The sequence below is a fragment of the Trachurus japonicus genome, chromosome 8 (genome assembly GCF_045865225.1).
Source record: "Trachurus japonicus isolate A0001 chromosome 8, Traja_1.0".
NCBI classification, from domain to species: domain Eukaryota; kingdom Metazoa; phylum Chordata; class Actinopteri; order Carangiformes; family Carangidae; genus Trachurus; species Trachurus japonicus.
The window spans coordinates 23,418,571-23,429,123 of NC_140914.1; the positions used below are offsets into that span (position 1 = coordinate 23,418,571).

Below are 10,553 nucleotides of genomic sequence, written 5' to 3' on the forward strand. Positions count from 1 at the left end.
ATGGACCTCTGCCTGTGTTGACAGAGCTCTGGAGGAGAGGCAGCCACTCACTCCCTGAAAACAGCAAACTGATCCACAAGACGCACCTGACACAGAAGTAGTGACATGGCAGCAAACAATGATCTTACTGTAAATGCTCTGATTGGCAAAGTGATTCCAAAGTGGACACAGAATCATTGTCACATTACTTTAAAAAAAAAAAGTGTAAAACCCATAAAAAGACGGCTTTCTATTGCTTGCTTACAGTTTTTTTTTTCAATTGCTAACATGCATTGGTGGAAACTGAAGTCACATTTTCAAAACTCTTAACACAGCCTGCAAAACACAAGTTCATGTGGAGCAATTTGTGAATCACTTTTCATTGCTTTCACACAACATGCACCACAATCACCAAAATTTGTGAACTCTTTTCTAGTTCACCCCCTGCTGCTTTTTCGCTTTTAATGGACAGGAGAGTTTAGAGAGAGACAGGAAATGGGAGGCAGAGAGGGGGGGATGACACAGGCCGCCAGTGAGGACAGTAATAGCCTCAACACATGGGGCAGGTGCTCTACCAACTGAGCTAAACACCGCCCCAAGTTTATACAATTTCTTATCAAAATATTGACAATACATAAAATAAAATATGAAAAAAAAATATTGAAAATCAAAATGATACAAAATATAGGGGAAAAAAATAACGACTGAGGAAGAAATGTGTTCCGGCAGCAGGCAACTGTGGATGTCCCAAGTCAGAGAGCAGCGAACATTACAGTGTGAGCCACTCTCTGCCATGATGGTTTGTCATCATATACATACGTTATATGGTATTTGACCACTCTGCTGCAGTCACTGACTGGTTTGCTGATGTTGATGAAAACATGTGGAAATATGTGGAACACACCATGGCTCTCCTCTAGCCATTAGCTCCATGGAGCTGGTTCTTGGTGTCAGAGGTTGTGGGTTCAAGTCTCAGCTAAGACACAATGAATGTTGTAATGCCAATGTTCTTGTTGTCTTCCTATGTCGCTCAGATTTGCCTAATTGCTGCAAAGCAGCTTTACAGGCATGGTTTAGCATGAATGTTTTTGAGGACAGCAGGGGCATGTGTTAGGGTAAAGGTTCATCATGGTGGACTGATTTTTGTGTAGGTGTCCTAGGATTTCTCAGATTTTTTCTTGCCTTTTTATACTTGTGCCAAGTAGGAGACAGTGTTTTTACTCTATATCCGTCTTTTGTTCTGTGAGATCCGCACACAGGATGAGTGTCAGCCATCTGCACCTTAGTCTGTCCCAGGCAGCCACTTCTCAGCTGCCAAGCTCTGTGTTGTTGTATCCAGTCAATAATTTGTATCCGTCATGGTCACGTTGGGGCATGCTCAGACTTACACCTGAAACTGCCCTGAAGACACACCGACAAGACCTGTGACTCACGTCCTAAATCGCTCTCACTCTTTCCTTCCCATCCCATCCATCAGGTCATGTCCCTCCAGCCGCCTCAGATGTTAATGTATGAGCTGCCAAGCTCATGCTCAAATAAAGTAGGCTGGTCAGAATATAATCAGTGTATGACCTGTGAAAACAGCCATGTTGAAACAAAAACTGAAATATAATGCAATTTGATAAAATTGTACAGTTATAATTTTGTGATATGCAATAGACAGATTAAAAAAAAAAAAAGATACATAGTCACTGCTGTGCATAAGCATACTGAGCATGTACTGTTTACACATATGACAGAAATATATTTGTTATATTCAAAGTTCACATTATTTGTTTGGCATCCATGCATTTATAACATATTATTTAATAAAGGGACTTAGATACACCCATATACTAAACATTACGTTTGTCAAGACTACAATGTTACTTGAGTATTGTGATTTGGCAGACATTATTTGTACAGTATTTTCCTTCAATGGTACATGAAACTTCTACTTTACTACATTTCAGAAAGCGATATTGTACTTTTTATAGCATATAAATATGACACATTTGGTTTGGTTTATGATTTTTATATGTGAAGACACTAAGCCCAGATAAAATATGAGTGAGTAGCCTCGTAGTAGAACATAGTAGTCTATATTTCTGCTCTGAAGCCTACTTTACTTTACTTTTACTTTTTACTTTTAGTAGCTACAGCACTTTTACTTGCAATGCACCATTTAGACAGTAGACTTTCATTCACAAAAAGTTATTTTAACACTTCCTGCACCATAACTGGTCTGCATTGTCTTGTACCTTCGATAAATAAATATTCTGACCCAGCATGTGCAGTAAGATCTCTGACATTTATTATAGATGCTGTGTGCACATTTTGACGGTGGGGGGCGCCGTTAGATCAAATCATGAACAGTAACTGAACAGCGGGGGTTTTCCTAGGAAAACTGTTTTAGTAACTGTTTCCTCCCCCTGGTAGAAGCTATGCTCAGAAACAGAAACACCACTCCCATTTACATTTAATTACATTTGAGTGAGTTTGTCCTGCGCACGTATATATAAAAAAAACTGTACTGGCCCTTTAAGGCCGCTTCACGCTGCGTGCTGGGCGCATGCGCAGTCGGGAGGAGCAACAGCCTCTATGAAAAACAACAACAATCACTACAGCAGGGCCGAAGCAGGAGAGAGATGGCTCCGTGAAGCTCCAGACGTCTGGCCCTCACCACAGCGATAATCCAGCCCGACTGCTGCTATTTCTCCCAGAGCTTTATATATGTCGACGGTGCCGAGCCCATGAACCTGGCCAGTCAAAGCGGGGACGCCGGCGGCAGCCAGCTCCTCTTCGCCAACTTCAACCAGGACAACACGTACGTTAAGGCTGGGCCGGGGGGAGAGAGGCTGGGGGTCCGCTGGCCTGTGCTGTCAGGCTAGCTGGCGGCAGCTAGCTCACCGAGGACTTGTCTGGGCGTCTCACTGGCCTGTCAGGCATCGATGTGGGAAAAATCCTGGAGGTGGTTTCTCATGTTAGAAATGTCCACCGAGGCTCGTTGGTGTCAGCTAGCTGAAGGAAACGACCGGATATGTTTTTATTCCAGCCGTCATTAGCCTAGCTTTGTAGCTAACGTGATGTTGTGTGGTCCGAGGCTAACTTTAGCCACAATACACATGTAGGTTAGGTGTCATGTAACTTCTCGGGTGGCAGAGGTGAAATCTCTCATGGCTAATATATTAATTACAGCGGGACTGGGCTGGAGTCAAAGTCATTCTGTCCGGTTTGGACGGAAACGTTGCGACCGGGCTGATATTTGTCAGGATAAGAGCTACAGCAGGAGACATGTTTGATAAAGCTGTGACTTTCTCGAACCGTGACACTGTTTTCTGTTTTGACAGAGTTAGGAAACACGTGTACACACGTCTTCAGTAAGGCACACAGAGTAACCTTACTCCGTTAAATTGACAGGTGGCTCCTGTGGACCACAGAGGCCCGGGGTTACAAAACATCTCCAGTCGTCAACACTGATATTAAACATGCCAGGATCTAGTTTGAAAGGCCACTGTAATAATGACACACGACGAGCATATCAGTATTCAGTGTTTGTGTGTGTGGGTACGTGATATCTCGCTGATGCAATGCCTAACCAATGCTGCTGCTGTCCGTTTCTTTTATGTAAATAGGTCCTTAGCTGTTGGCACCAAGTCAGGATACAAGTTTTTCTCCCTGTCCTCAGTGGACAAACTGGAGCAGATATATGAATGTAGTAAGTATTTTCTACTACCTTTTGTCCAATGTGTACGTTGCTCTACAATAATAGTGCTACTATAATGTAATAGTATTGCTGAGTCATCTTCTTTTCTGAGTTTTTGCATTTAATGCTGTCTAGACTGAACACAATCACTGCACCATTAGAGGATTGCTTGTACTTTAAATATTAATCAAGTTTGTCAGCACATTTCCACTTTTCTTTAATATCAAACTTCCTCCTCATTAGCGGGTGGACACTGCAGTATGTTCCCTGCTCCATCCTTATAATATACTTTATGACAGTCCTGTTACATTTGAGTAGTTGTAGCAGGCACAAGTTGTGTCATAAGAGGACATTCAGACACTGAGTCATTTTGGCAAATAAATTGTTTAAATTAACCCAAGTGTTCCATGACTAATTCACTAAAAATAGATCATGTGGTAAAGCCTTTGCTTTTCTGTTTAGGTACAACGAAACTCACACAATCAGCGTGTTATCATGTGATTTCATTTAATTTTCATTTTCATTTTAACTGCCTCACTCCCTTAAATGTAAAAAAAAAAAAAAAAAGAAGATACCACAAGGATTACAGAGAGGCAGTTAAAAAAAGATAAGAGGTGCTAAGTGATTATTTGTGTGTGTATGCGCAGCGGACACGGAGGATGTGTGTATTGTGGAGCGTCTGTTCTCCAGCAGCCTGGTGGCCATCGTCAGCCTGAAAGCCCCCAGAAAGCTCAAAGTCTGTCACTTCAAGAAGGGAACTGAGATCTGCAACTACTCCTATTCCAACACCATCCTGGCTGTCAAGCTCAACAGACAGGTAGGACGAGGCACAGAAGCACCCGTCTGTCTCACTGCAGTCACATCTTCATCAAAGCACTTGTTCGTGTTGAGCGAATGTCACTGCCGGGCCGGCACGTCTTAACTTTAGCAGTGTTTGTCTTTGACCGCTGTGACTTCATCAATGTTTTTTGCGGCTCCTCTACAGAGGCTGATCGTGTGTCTGGAGGAGTCGCTGTACATTCACAACATCCGAGACATGAAAGTGCTGCACACTATCAGAGAGACTCCGCCCAACCCTTCAGGTGAGTCTGCACTTTGACTATTAATATCTCAACATAAAGTTTTACCTTGTACAATAAATGTGCTCACAGGGAAATCAAGGTTTTTGGTTTCTTCCATTTCCCTCAGTCTATTTCTAGTCAGTTGTATTGTTATATCACCATTATCTCTGCTCTGGCTGCTGCTTCTCAGAAGGTTGCCAGATAACATGTATACAGAAAAAAGAAAACAAATACTGCCAGAACTATTGTAAATCTTATGGTTAAAACAGTCTCACAATATTCACGATTATAGTTTCAGCTATTCTAGTTCAGACCAATGTGTTTTATCTGTCTTTGTTCATTAGTTTCTGTTTGTGTACACATTTGTGCAGGACTGTGTGCCCTTTCCATCAGCAATGATAACTGCTACCTGGCGTATCCAGGCAGCGCCACAATAGGAGAGGTTCAAGTGTTTGACACGGTCAACCTGGTAGGTGAACACAAGCACAGCGAAGGCCTCTGCCTTTAGCACAGCTCTGAGGTTTAATAATTTAACAATTTATCCTGTCTTGGCTCTTATCTTATTATACAGCAGTTTGTTTTGCCCTGGCACACAAACACTTGTCTGCGTAGCTGAGGAATAGTTTCTGCTGCTCATTATAGCGACTATTGAATTTCACGTTGGAGGAGAGCCAAAGCCAGATCTTGTTCATTCAGACTGCCTCTCTTCATTCTGTGAGACGGTTCTTTTGTTAATTTATTTTTTCTGAAGAAGCACATCTCTAACCAGGCTGGGTATTTGTTTTTCCAGCGAGCGGCTAATATGATTCCAGCCCACGACAGCCCGTTAGCGGCTCTGGCTTTCGATGCCAGTGGAACCAAACTGGCTACAGCCTCAGAGAAGGTAGGACAGTAACTGCACGGGGCACTGGTCTGTTATTTATGGGGCTTATTCATGTGTGAATAAAGGCTGATCCTTGTTGTTGCTTCATTCTCAAGTGTTGTCATCCTCTCTTTCACTTCCTCCCAGGGCACAGTCATTCGTGTCTTCTCAATCCCAGAGGGACAGAAGCTCTTTGAGTTTCGGCGAGGAGTGAAGAGGTAGATAGATGACTGGCACGTTACAGTTGTGGTTTTTCCAAAACTGCATGTACTGAATGTTTATGTTCCTCTCCTGCCCTGTGCTCTCTGTGCGTCATCTCTCAGGTGCGTGAGCATTTGTTCACTGGCGTTCAGTATGGAAGGCCTGTACCTGTCGGCCTCCAGCAACACAGAGACGGTCCACATCTTCAAATTAGAAACACAGAAGGAGAAGTATGTGTACGTACTTTTCCTGTTTGCTAAAAGACTCCTGAGGAAACTCGACTGGATCTTGTTACCTAATTATGTTCATGTTAAACAGAGACACGCAGGCTTCTCACATTCTCTCCGTGTGTGTGTGTCTGTAGGCCTGCAGAGGAGCCCACCACATGGGGAGGGTATCTGGGCAAGGTCCTGATGGCATCCACCACCTACCTGCCTTCCCAGGTCACGGAGATGTTCACGCAGGGGCGAGCGTTCGCCACCGTGCGTCTGCCCTTCTGCGGACATAAGAACATCTGCGCCTTAGCTGTGTGAGTGCTGGTCATAGAGTTTCCATTTGGCTTCTCACTAGCACCTGATGTACGGAGTTGACTTGGTTTTAAATCATCTGTTAAGATGGAAAACATTTTGGTCATCGTGGTAGTTGTGATTGTTTTAAATTAGGTTTGATTCCATTTCTTTCTCTTTTTTGGTTTAAGATGCGAACCTTTGCTTTTCTTTTTTCAAATCAGGATTCAGAAGATCCCCAGGTTACTGGTTGCAGCAGCTGATGGTTACCTGTATCTCTACAACCTGGATCCACAAGAGGGAGGAGAATGCACACTTATGAAGCAGCACAGGTAACACACACATACACAAATACACACAGAGTTAAGTGAAAGAGTGTAAATGATGCTGTGTTCACACTTCTGCGGTTTCATTTTAAAACACATCGCTTCCTAAGCTTTCACCTGCCATCCACACTACCCCAGAGTTAAGAGCAGAGCGTTTTGGAAACACTGCTGGCCCCTTTTTAATTTGAAAAGTCTGAGACTGCATCGCAGTCTGGACTGGTAAAAACAGAAAACTTTGCAAACTATAAAGAAGATGCCCACAGCCTCAGCTACCAGAGCAACATAGATTATGAAATGACAGTATTTGAGCTTGTTGTCTTTGCCAGCAGCTGTTGTTCAATTAAATTCAGCATCTTAACACTGCAGCTGCTTTTTTGCACCTCATCCAAAGTGTTTTTTTTTTTTCAACCAATCCACCACAACTGCAGAGTAGACAATCTGCTTCCTGTGTACACATTGTCAGTGTATTTGACTTACTGACTGTAGGTGGTTTATGGTATTGGATTGCACAGATTATTCCTTTAGATACTCAATCGGGAGCTGCTTTGTTTTATTTTATCTTCCTGGTCCAGGGTTGTTTTCTCCTGAAACCAACTGAAATATCAGTTTGTATCACACTGAGTGAATATCTTTGCTATATGTGTGTTTTTACATAATTTACTCTAATTTTAAAATGGATGATTCACCTTTCTGTAAGGGCTTCTTCAGAAGAAGAAGTATTGAAAAGGCTTTAAATATTTCTTTTAGAAAATAGTTAAATTTCTGAGTTGTGGCTTTAAATATTAATTTGGGTTGCGATCATTTTTCCAACCTTTCATGCTGTCTGTCCATAAAGCTAATATTTAAAAATGGATGAAGAGCTGTGTGACTGCTTTTCCTTTAGTTTCTCAGTTATGAGTCTTTTCAGGTGGTCTGGACAGACATCACTTGTGACGGAGAGTTTTAAAACAAGGATGTCGTAGTGTGGACGTAGCTTTAGACAAATGCTGAGGAACAGTTCTACAGAGTTTCTTTTACTCAATCTGTGCTTGTTACTGATCCCAGGTTAGACGGCAGCACTGAGGCGCCCAGTGAGATCCTTGAGCAGGGGTCACATGACCGCCCACTTGTGGCCCAGACCTACAGTGCTGCAGTCACTAAAGGTAAGTCAGTCACACCAGTGCTGCCGTGAAGGAAGAATGCAAGCTGTCCTGAGGTTGGCTTTAAGTATTTGACCTTTTGACTCCTCGTTCCCAAGGTTACTGCGAAGAGCAGGGCGCCGTGGGAGGGACGGGTCTGGAAGACGACCTGAATGACTTGCGCTTAGAGGAGGAGAACGAGCAACCGCCACTCATCCTTGAAACTGACTGACTGTGCGAACGGCTGCATCCACCAATCAGAGGGCTTCTCTGGTGCTGCTATGAACATGTGACACAAGGGGGGCAGGGGCAGGATCAAAGACCGGGGCGTGTGTTTCTAAACACTCAAAGCGTTCAAGAGCCTGTCTGTCAGTCAGTCTGTGCGTTCGTCTGTTCACATCCATGTCTGTCTGTTTCTTCCCTCCTTCCCTCCTCCGCTTCCTTTTCCCTCAGTTTGGCCTGCGCGGGCCTGACTGAAGCTTTGCATGTACACGTGCCAACCGCTAAAAACATGCTCCAATGTGAAAATGAGCATCTGTGTGTGTGTGTATTGGACATTTGATCGAGGGGGGGAGGGAAAAAAAGACAAAAAAGAAATGTAGCTGTGTCTCCTTAAGACACACACACACACAGACGCAAGCACTGTGTAAAATGAAAGTGATTGTGTAAGTGCCTCTCTGCCCCAGAGTCATGGTTTCTTCTGTCTGAGAGAGGGATCTCTTTGCATTGGCTTAATAAAATCTTATTTTCATTTGTTGGATCTTAATCGAGGGTGTGTACCATCTTTTTCTAACCGCCTCCTCTCTCACATGCAGTCACACACTGTCCTGTGAAGACTGCGGCATCAGTTGGGGTTTTTACCCCTTCGATTTGGAAGCTTTTGGCACGAGGCAGAGGTGATGGGTGATTAGGAGTGTGTGTGTGTTTGCGTGCTCACGTCGAGACCTCATTTTTATGTGCGTTTGCTGGGCATGTACATTAGCTAAACAGTGAGTAATTAGCCTCCACTCGTCCGCGCTCACTTTTACCTCATCCAAACAGAGGCTCGGTGGACCCTACCGCCCTACCCCACCCCACCCCCAACCCCCTCCCCGCTCCTCAGGCCTGCAGTCATTGGTTGATTTTAAACTCTGATAGTAATTATCTTTTTTAAATCTACATAACCAATCGTAACCAATGATGTGTCATGCGTATGAAAACATGCATGGTGGTGTTGATGTGCTACTGTGTCCATACATCACAGACATTCGGGTGGTGACGATCATTTTTAGAGTCAGGCAGCAGATCAGCGGAGAAAGAGGCGGGACGCTGTCAGTGACTAGTCTTCACTGACAGTCTCCTCTTTCCTCTTCATCCCCGCTGTATCTACTCTGTACATAACTAGATGTGGCAAGATATCGTTGTACCATACTGTCAGGTTATGACTTCCAGACTCTGGGATAGCGAGTGTTGGGCCGTCGAGTTTAACTGTGGATTATAGTTTGATTAATTGGGAGCTCAGGCTGAGCCGCATCAACTGGTCCAGGATGCTGCATGATTCCCGAATAATCTTTTTGGTGTCTGAAGCCACTAAACGAAGGACTAGCCGTGGGGGTTTTGGAGTGTCAGGCATTTTCTAATGATTTTGTACAAAATGTGAAACATTCATCTGAAACTAAAATGAAAATAAATTCCATGTTGATGTATGAGATTAGGTGCCTTTTGTTCTTGTTACACTGCGGCATTCAGAAAAGCACTAGGGGAAGTTTGGTATCATGATGGTATCGAACTGCACTACAGCTTCTGTAGCTTGAAACACGTGTGTTGTTATAATCATGTATGAAAATGTTTATTAAATTTCACCATACTACCTTAAGATATCTATTTCAGCACAATGTCCAAATATCAGAATGTGAATCGGTGACTCCTTATTCTTCACACAGTGTAAACAGTAAACTGCCTCTGACCCTCGGGGGCCACCAAGGCTTCAGGCAATTACTTTGTGGTAATGTGATGATTTACTTAAGAGCACATCTCTACATTAGTATGCACCACACAGGCTCATTGTAAACTGAAATGGTAAGTGCTTAAAGTGGCTGCCACATTTTGACCCAGTCTTCAACCAGCATCATATCAAGACTTTCATGGCTAACAAAACACTGACATCATCCGTTCATTTAACATCAGGACCGTTGTATAGGGGAGAAAGGTGATGATAATTCTAGGGGCCCAGCGTCCAGTAGGGCCCACAAAAAACCCCAGTAGTCTAATCTTTGTATGACTGAATTATTCTGCATAAGACCCTGACTGATACTCATAGTAATGCTGCATTAGCATCAAAATAAAGTAGGCTAAATAAAAAATGAGAATACTATAGTCTAAGAAAAAAAGTGGAAAAGTCAGGGGCCCGCTTTGGTATTCTTTCAGGGGGCCCAGAATTCCTAGCAACGGCCCTGTTTAACATTAGTAAACATTACTAATATTTCCAGCAGATAGTTGCTGACCTTTTCTATCTGCTGTCTGGTTACAGGCAGCAAGGAAACTGGATTTATGAAACCTAAACAATGTCTTGAAAAGCTCAAAAAAGCTTCAGAGAGTAAAGAGGAACCAGCGACCCACAGCTGTTATGCAGTTTAAATACCTCACATCCATGTCTGTGTGTGTGTGTGTGCGCTCAGCAGAGCATGAGCCCTTCCTGTGAAGAAGCCACAGATCTGTTTACACAGTAGTGAAGGGACACTGTCACTTGCTTGTCGTTTTTATTAAGACTTTGCTGCAGGTCAATACACGCTACACACACACACACATGTTCAACACACGAGCAGGAGCGACACAC

General features: G+C 43.4%; 1 protein-coding gene across 2 annotated transcripts; it reads left to right on the forward strand.

Annotated features, from left to right (window-relative positions):
* The first annotated feature begins 2,578 nt into the window (after positions 1 to 2,578).
* Positions 2,579 to 8,304, forward strand: wipi2 (WD repeat domain, phosphoinositide interacting 2). Of its 2 annotated transcripts, none has more exons than XM_085784773.1 (12): positions 2,579 to 2,785; positions 3,594 to 3,676; positions 4,312 to 4,481; positions 4,650 to 4,746; positions 5,097 to 5,194; positions 5,516 to 5,608; positions 5,735 to 5,805; positions 5,911 to 6,024; positions 6,153 to 6,317; positions 6,519 to 6,626; positions 7,665 to 7,762; positions 7,858 to 8,304. In XM_085784773.1, exons 1-12 carry the CDS (start codon positions 2,712 to 2,714, stop codon positions 7,968 to 7,970), a joined length of 1,284 nt encoding a protein of 427 aa, XP_085640899.1. In that variant the 5' UTR covers positions 2,579 to 2,711; the 3' UTR covers positions 7,971 to 8,304. The 2 variants fall into 2 exon arrangements, with proteins under 2 accessions (XP_085640899.1, XP_085640900.1); XM_085784774.1 differs by having other exon boundaries at positions 5,911 to 6,018.
* The last annotated feature ends 2,249 nt before the right edge of the window (positions 8,305 to 10,553 follow it).